The sequence below is a fragment of the Filicampus tigris genome, chromosome 15 (genome assembly GCF_054856515.1).
Source record: "Filicampus tigris isolate MCC_2025a chromosome 15, RoL_Ftig_1.0, whole genome shotgun sequence".
Classification (NCBI taxonomy): domain Eukaryota; kingdom Metazoa; phylum Chordata; class Actinopteri; order Syngnathiformes; family Syngnathidae; genus Filicampus; species Filicampus tigris.
Window position 1 is genome coordinate 16,013,979 of NC_141231.1, and position 14,931 is coordinate 16,028,909.

The 14,931-nt window shown below is 44.9% G+C and overlaps 1 protein-coding gene across 20 annotated transcripts in view; it reads left to right on the forward strand.

The window, feature by feature from the left end:
* ank1b (ankyrin 1, erythrocytic b) overlaps positions 1–14,931 on the forward strand; it is a 58,886-nt gene that overhangs the window by 38,857 nt on the left and 5,098 nt on the right. For 4 of the 20 annotated variants that reach the window (XM_086054236.1, XM_086054224.1, XM_086054225.1 and 1 more), the window contains 8 exons: positions 1,237–1,356; positions 1,430–1,514; positions 3,208–3,303; positions 3,376–3,507; positions 3,737–3,895; positions 5,083–5,154; positions 12,688–13,339; positions 14,517–14,772. In XM_086054236.1, the coding sequence (XP_085910362.1) occupies positions 1,237–1,356; positions 1,430–1,514; positions 3,208–3,303; positions 3,376–3,507; positions 3,737–3,895; positions 5,083–5,154; positions 12,688–13,339; positions 14,517–14,772 (1,572 nt within the window). Of the gene's footprint in view, positions 1–1,236; positions 1,357–1,429; positions 1,515–3,207; positions 3,304–3,375; positions 3,508–3,736; positions 3,896–5,082; positions 5,155–12,687; positions 13,340–14,516; positions 14,773–14,931 lie in introns of those variants that run through there. The other 16 variants (XM_086054232.1, XM_086054233.1, XM_086054238.1 and 13 more) reach the window with 14 other exon arrangements.

Genomic DNA, 14,931 nt, shown 5'->3' on the forward strand with positions numbered 1-14,931 from the left:
TTTGTTACTCGGGCGCATCATCCATTTATGGCGCATTTCAAATAACGTCCTACTTTTTCACCTCAACAAAGATTTTTTTTTTTAATGTGCTTCTAATTGGGAAAATAGCATGCTTTGGTGTTGTACTTTATACAAACATACAGGAATAACATCATTAAATAGAATGTAAAGATGCTCTCTAATTGTCCGCTTTACAGCAGCCAACATCCTCTGCGAGTGGAGATCTTGCAGCTACTTGTAAAAGTTCTTTGCATGCGCCGATCACTTGCAACGACTTCCATTGTGTTTAAAGTGGATGAGGGGAGCCGCTTCGATTGGCTGGGGATCAAGTCGGCTGTGTTCACACCCACAACTGCGCAAGCACCCATGTCTAGCTGCGCCCGTCTACGGAAATACCAAACCAAAATTCCAGCCAGTTTGACTACACTTTGCACCAAACAGTCGCAGGGCATGAAAATTGGCCCCGCATTGTCATTTAAGAATTCAGAGAATTGCCATTTGATTTCTTATTGTTGTCAAATTTCCATTGCCAAAACATGATTTCATTACAAAGTCCTCTCAAATGTGCATAACTGTTATCATAAAATATTGTCACACTATTCTGTGTTTCATAATAATTTGTCTGTTTCTGGTTTGCGACCGTTCTTGTCTGGTGTTCGTAGCACATTGAGAGTTTTGACATTTTTTTTCCGACCACATTCATGTTGCTCTGATTTCCTGTTCATTTGTCTCATAATTTTGCCATGCGCGTCTTTGTGCCGTGGCGATGCCGTAACTGTTGCGCACCCACCAGATAAACACACACCTTCCGTTTGTTTGCGGCGACACTCTTGAGCGAGAGCGTCTGCATGTCCCTCACGTTTCCTCGCCAGCCTTGCAGATCTTGCGGCCTTGCCCGTCCGTTTTGTGTCCGTCTCACTGTCTCTCTTTCTCTCTCTGGCGGTCACTCTCTAACTGTCTGGTCTGACAGACGTCCAGGTAAAGTGTGCAGGTAAATGTCACCCTCTCGCCTGCCTGTGGACTGCTTCCATCCCCCCTGCTTCTGGCCCCCCCGTGTTACTCCCGCGCCACGTGCCTGCGACATTGCGGTGGGCTCGAACGTTGCCTTTTGAATTGACTTCCTTTCCTCTCCCCTTCCTTCACTTCCCTCCTGCTTTCTCCCCCTACCTTCTTTTTGATCTCTCCCCCTGCTACCTTTCCGTCCCTACCCTCGTCGACCTCTTTTTCTTCTGTTAGGTCCGAGACAGTAACAAGGATGCCGCGGGGTTTTTGTCCTTCCTGCGAAAGTGCACCAAGTACGAGGATGCGCAGCACGTCCTGTGCAACCTCAACATAGCAATGCCGCCCTGTATCAAGGTAAGATCTTCATTTGTGCACACGGTGCTTGAATCCCAAGCGTGTCTGTTGATTTTTTTTTTTTTTCCCCTAGGTCGTCGGAAGCGAAGAGCGCAGGCGGACTTTAACGCCTCTCGCCCTGAGGGAGCGCTACAGTGCTCTGAGTGAGCCCGGTTTGGGTGAGTTCACTGTCTTCCCCGCAGCCCTCTCCTAAAATATCCACAGTGGAGATGGGCACCGAGTCTTGCACTGTGCTTTTATTCAAAGCTCTCTGCCAACCCCCCCCCCCCACCGCCCTAATGTGCACGCATGGCACAAGGACTGAGCTCTGTGCAGTGCAGTTGAAGGAAATTGAATTGAATGTGTGACAAAAGATGCGCAACAGCCTCCCCCCCCACCCCCTCCCACCATAGGAATCGCAAAGGCTCCACGGCACCCGGTTTGCTTGCCTTTCTGGGTGCCCTGGAACCGATGAATGACTCCTGCGGTATCGGTTTGCATGGCGCTGGTGTCTCCACTGCGATTTCCACCGGCATGGCGGCAGACTCTGCGAGCTCTTTAGCTCGGCTCTGGGAATGGGCAGGACCTCGCAGTGGAGTGAGACAGAGGAGCCCTTTTACCGACCCCCAGTGATTACACCAAGATGGTCATTTGTTGCTGCTGGAGGACACGGGGGTGGTTCTTTGGAGCAAGGTCTTTTCTGTCTATCTTGGACACAAGCGCAGCTACAATGCACTTCCGGTTACGGAATGCTTTAATGATTATCGGGACTGGCACCTGAATGCGCCCCCCTTCCAAATTCCGTCCTCTCCGGCCCATCCGATGTCGACGTTATTGCTTATTTCCTTCCTAACAGAGCAGTGGTTGTGTTCAGGTAAGGATTACTATAAATACCTTTCAGGGAAACTCGTTTCCACTCACTTAGAATTCCTAGAATACACTGTACGATGTACATTGACCAGCAACAACATTTGCACAATATCATGATATCCAGTACAAGAGATGATGTGTATCAGCTATTTATTCTTTTATTTATTTATTTAGAACCTAAAATTGAACATAAAGCATACAAGACAAATAATAATGAAGAATCTCTTCTCAATTACCAGGATAAATAAAGGTTAAATAAACAAAACAAAACAATAATAATAATGATGGAAAAAATAAATAAAATGATAATACTTGTGAAATCTAATGCTGAATATTTTTCAACACCAATATCATCTTTTAAAACATAAAACCAGCCGGTGACACGGAGACGTTCCTGCAGCGCCGCGGTCACAGTCTTTGTCGGCTGCAGTTCCGCCAGCGGCCTGAAGGTGTCAGAAGTTGTGGCGTGTGTTTGTCTCATATAAAAGTATTGCTTTAGCGCCATCGCGTGGCATTTTTCTGTCTAGGAACTATGTTGAAATTAAGAGGAGGAGCTTCATGTCGTCATGTCATCAAAACTGTTTTTTTTTTTTTAAACTATGGATCAAGCCCTGCCACAAATAGCGGTGTAACACTGCATTGTAACTTTTTGATTGATCAAACCGTTATGAATTTATCTATTTTTTTTATGGTATGGTTTTTATGGTTATTCTTTATAGTGGTGGGAAAAGTGGTGGTTATTATTAGCATGTCTTCCTCACAAATCAGACGTGTATGAGAGGACAATAAAAAATGGGTGAATGGATAGCTTGGAGCAGTGTAGAACTGTACTTCATCATAATGAGCGCTACAAACTACAACAACATAACACAACAGTTATACCTCAAAAGTGAAGAAGATTCATACAGCTCTTGCATTGAATGTTACATTGCGCAAGCGGTCGCGAGGTTAAGTCTGGCCGCTGCGTGTACCTCAAGTTTTTAAACCTTTTCATGTCTTCAGCCACAGTGAATGCAATGGAGAGAACTGAGGTCAAGATCAACATCATATCAGAGCAACTGGGTTTAAGTTGGGCAGGTCAGTCACCCAAAAAGAAACGTGAGTGCCCGATTACTCCTTTTTTTTTTTTTTTTTTTTTTTTTTTTTTTGACCCGCCTATCCTCTGCTCAGAATTGGCGCGAGAGCTGCAGTTTGGCGTCGATGACATCAATCGCATCCGTGTGGAGAATCCCAACTCTCTACTGGACCAGAGCTCCGCCTTGCTCAACCTGTGGGCGGGCAGAGAGGGCAAGAGGGCAAAAAGTATGTCGGCTTCTTCAAATTGGCTCACATTTACGACTTTCAAGTGTTTTTTCTTAAAACATCAATGTGCCGTTATCATGACTTCAAAGCTCGGACTTGTTTGGATTTGGGTCACGTCGCCACGGCTCATAGTTGAACAGAAATCGGTTGTAAATTCTCGACAGATTTCCTGTGCGCGTGATACACGCAAATCTCGATCTGTCTAATGCACGCGTGATGCTCCCCTCAGTGGAGAGTCTGTACGCTGCTTTGAAGAACATCGACCGTGCAGACATCGTGAGCTCCCTGGAGGGTCAGGCCGCACAACTGGCACCCGGCTCTTCGGAGGAGGGCGCTTGCCGACTGGGCGATCGCGACTCCGCCTTGCTCTCGCCCAGTGTCATCAATGGTACGACACACACTTACGCACAAGCGGCAGATGAAAAATGTGTTTGTTAACGAAGAGAAATGGACCGTATGAATTATTTGGATCTTTGCCCTGTTTGTTTTTTCACTACTGCTGCGACTCAATATTAGTGCTAAAAGGCCGTATTTCATATCGCGTGTCTAATATTTCACAGATGCAGCAGGACATTTGTGGATGAGCTAAAATATCAAACGTGTGCGTAAAATGACGCCGCATCAGGGGGAATCGTCGCATTTCCAAAACCATCACTTTTCAGGAACCCCTCCAAAAAAACACGTTCGTTGAGCCATTAACATTTTGCATTGCTAAAAACCCAAGAAAAGATTTTCAACACTTGAAATTAGTCAATAATTTGTAAAAATAACAGATCCATGTGGGGACTGGTTAATAGTATAGATTTATAAAATCTATACATAGGAGGTTTCCCCCCCAACAGTGACGATATGAAAATATTCCATTTTAGAAATATAACAATTCAATAAAATGTTTTAATTGTATTATTAATCATTTAATTTTAATTAACCAAGCAATTATTTTACATTGTACAATAAATGGAACATTTTGAATATACAACATTGTTAATTTTGCTATTTTTTTGTATATTCATCATAATAAATTGTAAAAAAAAAATATTTTTTTTTTTATTAGCCAATTTTAGGACACATAATGACAACAATAATGCAACAAATATTACAGGATTCTTGATAATGTGAATGCTTGGCAGACCGGATTAAAGAACGAACTTGATCACGGGCCATACGATGTCCATCCCGAACCCATTTCCATGATTGCGGATCTCCACCAATTCTGTGCACATTTGTTTGGAAAATAAATGAATCCACACTACTTTTGCTTTTGCTTGAGCAGAAGTAAAAACAGCAATAGCAGTCAATTCGAAATTGTTAAGTAGAATTAAAAAAACGAAAAAAACGTCACCTTTGAGGTTATTGTTACTGATTTGGATGCCTATTTTATGCACGTATTATATTGGAAGTGAAATCTACCTCCTTATTACTTAGCCTTCTAAACTCTTGAGGCTATAATGGTGAGCTGTTTTCTTTTTTTTTTTTTGTCTTTCCCCACACGGCTGCAACCCTTCCCGTGAGTCTGGGTAACAGCCATTTTTATTTCTTTATTTTTGTCTTACCTTATCTCTGTTGCTTCACAAGAGGTGACGGACACAAGGCCATCGCGCCTGGTGCACAAGCCACGAGTTATTAGAGCCCCGTTTTTCAGGAGGGGTAAGTGGAAGGGTGGAAGTCGGGGCTGCATGGTGGTCTGCTCATGACTCTCGGAGGATGCCGCCCGAGGGTCTGAGGAATGGTGTCGTTCTCTGTAGCAGCATGCACGTATACCTTTCCGCCTCACTGGAGCACACGTTCATTCTTTTTCACACCCCATACATGAGAAACAAAGGTAACCTATCTCCCTTTTGATTGACACATTTTATGCAAACAATTTTTAGACCCGATTTTTTTAATGAGGAATGTTTGAGAATGTTTTTTTTTTTGTTGTTGTTGTTGTTTTTTTGTGTTGTTTTTTTTTTAAGTGTGTGTGTGTCTGGGATGTATCCATAAGTCAAAAGTGGCGCTAGTACACACGAGACAGTGTGCTTTGGGCCTTCATACCTTGTTTCTATTTCCTCCTTCCTTCTCTCTGTGCCTGAGAACAAGACAGAACTCAGCATTTTGTCTTTTGCTCAGCCTCGTTCTCTTTTCTCTCTCTGGCTCTCTAAATCTACGACATGTCATATCTGCTGCCTCTTCCTCCTCCCGTCACCTGCTCTTCTTCCTCACAGCTCTTCCTGTCCGACCTCTGACCCCATGTGGCCTCATGTTGAACCTCCGGGCCTCCTCCTCCTCCTCCTCCTCCTCCTCCTCCTCCTCCACTCTTGTCATTCAATTTCCCCGCGCTCCTCCCTCATGGAGTTGAGCGGGGGGACCCTCCGCCTCTCTCAGTCCAGCTCTGTGTGTCTTCTACAGTTTGTGCACGGGCATGCTGCATGATAGTGTATTGCAAGGATCGATGTGTCTGAACGGTTGTTTATTTGTAGGGCAAAGCAAACCTGTTGCGCGTGAGCGCGGTTGGAAACCGCTATTTGCATGGCATGCTGTCATTGTATGAAGTTTCCTTCACTGTGTACAACCTTTTGGACTATTCAGTCGGTGTATTTAGTCATCAACGCTTTATAAACAGACAGATGTGCTTTTAGTTTTTTCCGTGAAATAAATGGCGTGTTTTGGAGGCGACGCTGTAACGCATCATGTTCATGCAAGGTGACTGTGGCACCGTCTCTTTCATTCATGGGCAAAACTACTTGGCATAGTTTTAGGGACACTAATTATCAAAGCAATGAAATGCTCTCTAAACTACCCTTTAGTGACAAATAAGGACGGGGTAAATAAATGGACCGCACGCATCTCATCTCGCTGAGAGCATTAGCTGTGAAACAAACACAACATTAAGCGCTAGTTTGAAAACAACACACGCTTAAGACCTTCTCCCGTTTGACACAAGTGAAAAACAACTACCTGAGGCTACAAGTCGCCATCGTCACCAGTGAGTCTTCCCTCTTGTCTAACAGATGGGTTCAAATGCAACATTTTTTACAAAATCTGTTCACAACAGCAGTGTCTAATCAAGCCAGTGGCAAGTGCTAAACATGGCTTGACATGAACAATTATCACTGCCAGCCGTTTGTGCTTTCAATGACTCCATTTACTTCAAATTCACAGTAAATTCCCATATGTATACTCCACTAGTCTAAACACAGCATTCTGATTAATATTGCATTTGCGGAATATGAGCTAAGCAGCAAAATGCACCCGTTTTTAGCCATCTCTGCGGGCGGCCATTTTGTCACTTGCTGTCGACTAAAGATGACATCACAGTTGCTCAGGGCTCAGGTAATCACCAATCACGGCTCACTTGTTTTCTGAAGCTGAGCCGTGATTGGTTGTTACATGAGCCCTGAGCAACTGTGATGTCATTTTCAATCGACAGAAGTGACAAAATGGCCGCCCTCTGAGGAGGACAAAAACGGCTGGAATTTACTCATATTCCAAAAACACAATTGTAATCAAAATGGCATTTTTAGATCAGTATTTATTATTGTAAATACATTTTGGGGTTGACTTTAAGGAAATTCTGAACATTCAAGTTCCAAATGTGTCGCCCTTTAGGAATCGAGGTTCCACAATTACACAATTATGTTGGTCAATGAACATACAGTAAACACAAACAATAGATCAAATAGTTTCTTTTTTCCATTTTGTGACACAAAGTTTTGCCCAGGTTTGACGGACAACAGTCATCCTTGTGTGAGCGTTATCCGCTCGTAGTGTGTGTGAGGCTTCCATCGTTGTTTGGACGTCTGTGAAAATGTTTCTATTTTTAAGCCTCGCCGTTTTTGTCCCCATTCGTATTCCAATACGAGTACACTTTGGTCTGTTTGCGTGACTGTGGTCCACGAATGAGGTGCTGCCGTGCAATTTGTCTTTCTTTTTTGCTGTCGTTCTGTGATGACAATCTTTGTGCCGTAGTTCATTTCTGTCACATCGTATTTTGTGTTTTATGTCTAAAAAGCCGGCGTGAAGGCGAAAGCGTTGAACACATTCATCACGCTAATGCTCATTCCGATTCTGATCCATTGCACCATGTTCACCTCATTCTGAAGTCATTGGTCATCCACCTGGCCCCGCAACATCCCAGAAACACATACATACGTGCGCATTTACGACTCTGAAAGGTGATTAGCTAGTTAGGTGTTCATCCACGCATCCAATTGATCAGCGTGACACTGTGTAACCCGCCAAATGATTTTCCTACTTATTATCATGACGATTAGTCATCTTAGTCATCGCCACCAAATAGTTGTACTTTAAAATTGTTTCTCCCCCCCCCATCGTGGATCACCTGTAGCCTTCGAAGCATTGAAGGAGGATGTACTATGGGAAATTGAATTTTCCGTTGCTTGTAAACAATATTTGAGGGTCTGGAGTGCTTGCCTACCCATTTTGTGTCAAATTTCACAACCAAGTAAAAATTGTGTAAGCTCCCTATTTCCTAAAATGTGTATATTAGCGAATTTTCAACTGTTTTTTTTTTGGGGGGGGGGGGGGGGGGGGGGCTAAAAGAAAATTACAGCAGTAAGATGACCAAGTGTCTCAAGTTGGCTCTGAACTGCAGTCACGGACAGAGCGCCGCTCGTCCGGCGTTATGAATGATAACGTTGCGCTTCGGAAAACTGCAAGGCCTAAGCTGTCGTATGCTGATGGCCTCACGTCTGTCCGAATAATACCTGAAGCGAAACAGAAAATGTATCGCGACTGCAGAGTTGTTATCTAACGCGCAGCAGAGGACCAACATTCCGCCAAACTGCTTACTTTTCTAGCCATTGGATGAAGCCTCATCTGTAGCATGCACAAGCGGCCACATGTCCAGATCATTATCTTCAATTTTTTATTTATTTATTTTTTTAAAAACAGTATCCCACCTTTTGTGTGCCCATCTTATGGCGATAAGCCCAGCAATTCGTCTTTGATAACTTTCCCGTCAGAAAAACCGACATACCGTACATGCAAAGCCGGGCTCTGTCGACTCACCCACTGCTACAATTATAATATTGTCTTCTCTGAATTGTTTCAGTAACATCTTAAACCATCTTTGACAAGTTTGTGTTTGAACCGTGAACTGAGATGGCGCACTAGTCTTGAAAAGAAGAATTCGTCAGTCAACCTCACGGCGTTATCTCAGGCGGTGGTGACAGCCAATCAGCATCGAGAACGTATTTACTAAGTCTCACACACACATGCCCGCAAAAAAAACCAAAAAAACACACACACAGCCTGGTGATTGGTGAAATGAAAACATGGAACAATCTCATTGCGGTCTGTGGGAGCAAAAAGTATACAACACTGTTTGCTTTGATTTTTTTTTTATTTCTTGATTTTTTTCAAAACTCGAGTCTGCTTTGCCTTTAGCCTGCATGTTACGTAGTAAGTCCGTTCCAGACGCCGATTGTCTGTCGCTGACAACGACTGACGGAAGGATGACTGACGGACTGACGTGCCCACCTCTGCTCGGAATATTATACCAACAGTAATTTCCGGAAGACTCTATATTCTCAGTTGAACTGGATGCCAAAGAGATCGAGACGCGGCCGCCCAGCCCTTTCCTGACAGATGCGGCAAAAGGTCTAATTTGTCCAAAACGCTTCCTACTCTTACACAGTCATGGCTGCCCCCAAACAGGAGGAGGAGTCTGCCTAGCTGACAGCATTCATTCAAGTGTAGCGAAATTGTGTGATGACATCATACTTTGCAATTTACCTCTGTGTGTGTGTGTGTTTGTGTACCATGAGTGTAGTTCAACATAATGGCTTATAATAATCAGGTTTTTGTCTTATTGACAAATTCCTGGTTTTATCTGACATAGTTACAGGTAACTTAAAAAATGCTAAATACGCTAAATGTGGAACTGTGGTTTCAGGTGAAATGCGCGCAAGCGTCAATCTACAGATGAGCGAGGCAAAGCCGGCGAGTGTATTTTGTTCTCGATTGTCCAGTTTGGTCGTGTCGCTCGGTGTGCGGCGGGCATCGTGACCCGCTCGCTGTACCCTTTAGAAAAAGACGCCAGAATGGCCCTATTTTCCTCTAATAAATGTGCCGCTTAGTGTCATTTTATCACCGAGTTACAGCCATATTCTGCCCCATCACATCTCAAAGCTTTTCTATTGCAGCGCAACCTGGTGACATCGCAGGCCGTTTAAGCCCAGTGACCCCTTCGGGCACGTTTAACAAAGTAGTTTGTGACAATCGTGCCAAGAAAATCTATCCGCCACTTAATAGCCGAAATTGTTCACACAGGGCTCGGTGGAATTGACCCAGCATCGTGACTCGCCCGTTGGAATATCTTTGCATGAATCACGATTCAACACGCTTCCTATCTTCCGCAGCCAAATGTCGTTTGTCATTCCAAACGGACCTTGTCCGCTTGAACTGGATCTGAACAAATCATTTTCCCTTAAAGCGGAAGTCAACCCAAACATATTTTTTTTTCAAGAATATGTTCGATGCAAGCCCACCAGTTGAAACTGATAAATATTGCGTTTGTGGAATAACATTTAATCCACCCGTTTTTAGCCATCTCAGGGGGCGGCCATTTTGTCACTTTTGTCGACTGAAAATGACATCACAACTGCTCAGGGCTCAAGTAACGCCCAACTTGTTTTCTGAAGCTGAGCCGTGATCGGTCGTTACCTGAGCCTTGGGTAGTTGTGATGTCATTTTCAGTCGGCAGAAATGACAAAATGGCCGCCCCCTGAGATGAGAGCTCAAAATGGGTGGATTTTGCTGCTTAACTCATATTCCACAAGCGCAATATTAATCAGAATGTTTCAACGATATTCTTGAAAAAAAAATATGTTTGGGTTGACTTCCCTTTAAGAAAGTTAAACCGGCTTCACCCTGAGTCCTCAGCATCTCTTTTGTCACCATGTCCGGAGCGTGTCGATCTTATTATGCCTTGAATTGACTCAAGCTATTTGCTTGAATGAACACTTGGAATACCTTTTGAAATGCTAAGCAACAGTGTGATTGGTTTTGTCTCGTGTGTGTGTGTGTGTGCTGGCATGTTTGAGGAGACTTAGTATGCACGGCTAATTCTTGAGAATGCAGGAAGACCAGAAACTGGCAGTAACTTTGCATCGTCTCCCGTTATGGGACATGTTCTAAGGGTTGGAACGATACTAACAATGCTTGTCAAAACTCAATACTGTAAATTAGTATGACAAGATCAATTCCAGGAAGCAATTTTGAACAACTTCCTAAAAAGAACTTTTTTTTTTTTTCCCAATGAAATATCGTGCCAACCCCAAAACAAACTCTTGTTGATGCTTTCTTTTCCTCTTAGTCTGCTATGTAATATTCTTACACAGTCATAGCCTCATGTCGTCACAGAGACTGATGACTCTCACTGTGTCCCAATGGCAATCACCTACCGTAGCTTCTTTCCAGCATTTCTTTACACAGTATCACACACATTTGTGGATACATTTGTCAAATTGTCTGAAAAGTCTTAAAGGGGAAAGTCAACCACAAATAATTGTATTTATCAATAATATGTTCTATGCGCCCCCATTAGTCAAAATCCAGCCGTTTTTGTCCATCTCAGGAAGGGCGGCCATTTTGGCACTTTCTGTCGACTGAGAAGGACATCACATTTTTTTCAAGAATATGTTTTATGCAAGCCCACTAGTTGAAACTCGGCATTCTGATAAATATTGCGATTGTGGAATAACATTTAATCCACCCGTTTTTAGCCATTAGTCAAAATCCAGCCGTTTTTGTCCATCTCAGGAAGGGCGGCCATTTTGGCATTTTCTGTCGACTGAGAAGGACATCCACAGTTGCTTAGGATTCAGGCAACGACCAATCATGGCTCACCTGAACCCTGATCAACTGTTGCCGGGTTTACATGCAGACTATTTTGTTTACATGTGACGTGATCTATTCCGATCGGCCGTTTACTTGCGCCACCCCGTTAGTCGGATCCGCCGCGTGACAGGCGGAGACCGATGTAAACATCGCGTGATGTTTCAAGATGGAGGTCATTTATCTATTTAGCAATTTATTCGCGACAGTTTTAACACTTTTATTAAAGCGGCATCTCGATTAAAAACGAGTTAGCAGTACTTTAAAACGAGTTGCCGCGTCAGAGACGAGCTCTGGTAAGACGCCGCCATATTAGTCAGAATGCCGTGTTTTGACGAGTTGAGGCGCATAGAACATTTTATTGTCAAGGATTTTTGGGGGTTGACTTCTTCCTCTTTTAGTATGTGACGTTTCAAACTGACTGCAGTCAGATTACAATCGTGTCTTTTTAATCCGGCTACTTGAATTCTGAATTGTAAACTGATTAGGGCTGACTCCAGGTTTTCTGCAGCTTTATTGGGACAGGGCTGAGCCCCATACACATTTCCACCAAGCGGTACGGTTCAGCTCAGTATGGCTCAGTTTAGATCGGTAAATTGTGTCTCGGGTTGGTATACTTCCGAATGATGCTAAAGAGTAGAACTGTTCGCTAGGGATTGACCAACTATCGGCCGGGCCGATATTCAGTATTTTGACGAATATCGGTATCGGCCTTTTTTAAATATCTGATGGCCAATAATATATCAATTTAAAACAGTGTTAACTTCAAGGAACTATTTATTTCAATATTCAATGATCTTTATAAGAGATTCTACTGACCCGGCAGGGAACACTATGCACCTTTTGTTTTCATTTGAAGTCAATACAATACAATATCTCTTTTTGTTAGAATTTTATAACAAAGATGGCCACATTGCCAAACATTTATAACAATGGCCCAAAAAAAATCGTTATGCAAATCTGAAAAGTTGTTTTAATTGATTAAACAAAGTTCAGAGCTCTTATTGTTTTTTTATTTTGACACCAATATATTCCTTTGGAGTGAAAATGATTATCGGCCACTAATATCGGTTATCGGCCTCCTTGACTACTAATAATCGCGATCGGCCTTGAAAAAAAAAACCATATCGGTCTCTCTCTACTGTTGCCACTCATATAGTTGGTCGCCCCCGAAATCGGACCCAATCTGAACCGAGCTGCACTGATTGGTGGAAGCAGAGCCTTGGATCTTTTACGGGGGACCACTCCCCACCCCCTCCCCACCGCCACCTCCTCCCTGCTGCCTGGCTGTGCCTGCATGGTGTTAGTCCTTCTCTTGTCTTGCCCCTGTCGTCCCTCCAGGTTATGGGCTGGTTCAGGAGGAGCTGCTGTCTCCGGCCTCCATGCAATACAGTTTGCCTTCTCCTCTCGGTGCAGAGCCCTACTGGCAGGAAGTGTCCAGTCTGGAGTGCGCCCCCATCGCCGCCACAGAAGAAGACACCCTGATGGAGATGTCGGACGTCCAGGTGTGGCCGGCGGGGGTCAGCCCCTCGCTGGTTACGGTGGAGGACTCCTCGTTGGACGGCAGCAGCCGAGCGGACGACTCGGAGGGCGCCACGCTCTCCCTTCCCTGCAGTTTGGGGCGCCCGAGCAGCGGAGCGAGCGGGGCGAGCGGCTCCCTCATGGAGCTGGAGGAGGAAGAGGAGGAGGAGGAGGAGGAAGGGGAGGTTGAGGAGGAGGAGGCGCCACTGGAGCCGGCCAGCGCGCCGGCGGAAAGGGACCGGGTCAGAGCCAGTGGCGCCGTTCCCAAGGTCAACCTGAATGGCCAGCTGGGAGGTCAGAGGTCGGACGGGAGGAGAGGGGAGGCTCCCGCGCTGGGAGGAGGAGGAGCCAAGAGAGGCGGGGCAGGGCTTGGTTCAGTGGAAGGCATTTGTGTCGTTACAGGCCAGCAGATGTACGCCCACCCTGAGATGTCAGCGTTGAGTCGAGCGGGCGAGCGCAACGGAGACAACCGGTACGTGGCGTCTTACTCTGACCCCCGTCACACTGCCTTTGCGGATAAATTGCCGCGTCAGGGACGTACCAGGACAGTCTGCGTAGAAACCGCCGGAGCAGGACCGCGACTTGGCAAACAGTGATTCAGTTCTGTTAAGTTATGGTACTAAAAAGATTCTGCCAATGTACTGCTCGTGACAAAACAAAAGCATTCCGACAGTAAACCGTGGTGGCAGCATCGTACAAGTACTTGGCGGCTTTTTTTCTTCGGGTGGCTGTAGACAAGCTGAGGGGAATTATGAACAGTTCCAAATACCAATCAGTGTCAGCACAAAACCTTCAGGCTCTTACTGGAAAACCAAAAGTGTCAGGAAAAGCCTACTAGAGCATCTGAACTTTATTTGGGGTTAGTCAGATGTTTGTCAGGTGTGTGGTGACCTCTATTTAAAGCAGCACTGGGCAAGAATTCGACCTTAATATTTTTTTTTCACAACTCTTTTGATGAAACATTGACTTACAAGTAGTTGAATGGGACTTTTGTCATCTGTATCGTTTTTACAGGCACTAAGCAACTTTGGCGAGGATGGGAGCAACCCTGGCACACAAAAAAAAAATACAAATGTCCTGAATGGCTTTACGGCATACTCACTTCCTCCTTTCGCTATAAGGACGGAAGTCGATTCGAACGTCCGCGCGCTATTACTGGTGTCATGGCAGAAGCCCCAAAACAACCAAAAAAACTAAAGTATTGTTTGAACAAAATTGGAACTATTACCTCATCGCTATTCATCGTTCACACAGCCACTGGAAATAGAAATGTAATTCAATCCAACTTGCAGGCCAGCGGGAGCTCAGGATTTCACGACACGACGCATGGCGCGCATGGGAAATGTGGTTGACTTTTGTCAAAACACTACCGATTTTGTCCACAGGGCGCCGCCCTAATCAACAAAAACTGTGTTGCTTTAACATGACTTTTGATGAACACCCCATCCCCAATTGTACGATTGCAGTTTTTTTTTACCAACTGAGAAATGCAATTTACTTTTTTCCTTAACAATTGGCTTCATGTGGTCCACACCGGACCTGGGAAAGAGCAATCAATCCTTGATAGGCAGTGTGAATGGGACTCATAGACCGACTCCAAATATCTCTCCATCCACCGCTCACTTTTTTTGACTTCCTGCCTATGTTAGGGTGGTTGGGGGCGGAGCTTTTCAACCCTACCTACCTGACAAGGATTCCCTGCAGGGCTGGGTGGGCTCAGTATCATCGGGACGGGACAACAGCGCGGCAGGCCTGCACGCCGCCCAGGAGGCTCTGCTGACGCCGGTGTGTGACACAGCTTACTCACATGTGCTGCGTGGGCGCCTCCTGCAGGGCAAGGGGCTGGGCTTCTCTCACCACGTGACAGGGAAACGTGCGTGGGAACACGAGTGGAGGCGGGGCAAGGTCAGGTTGAGGCCGACGAGCCGCCGCTTTTTGGGGAGGGGCAACACCTTATCCATGTTTTGATTTATTTTTATTTGACTTTTTTTGGAATGAAGCAATGGAAGCCAACCATGTAGATGGAAACTGTTGTGTTCAAATTAACAGCAGTTGATTTCGAAA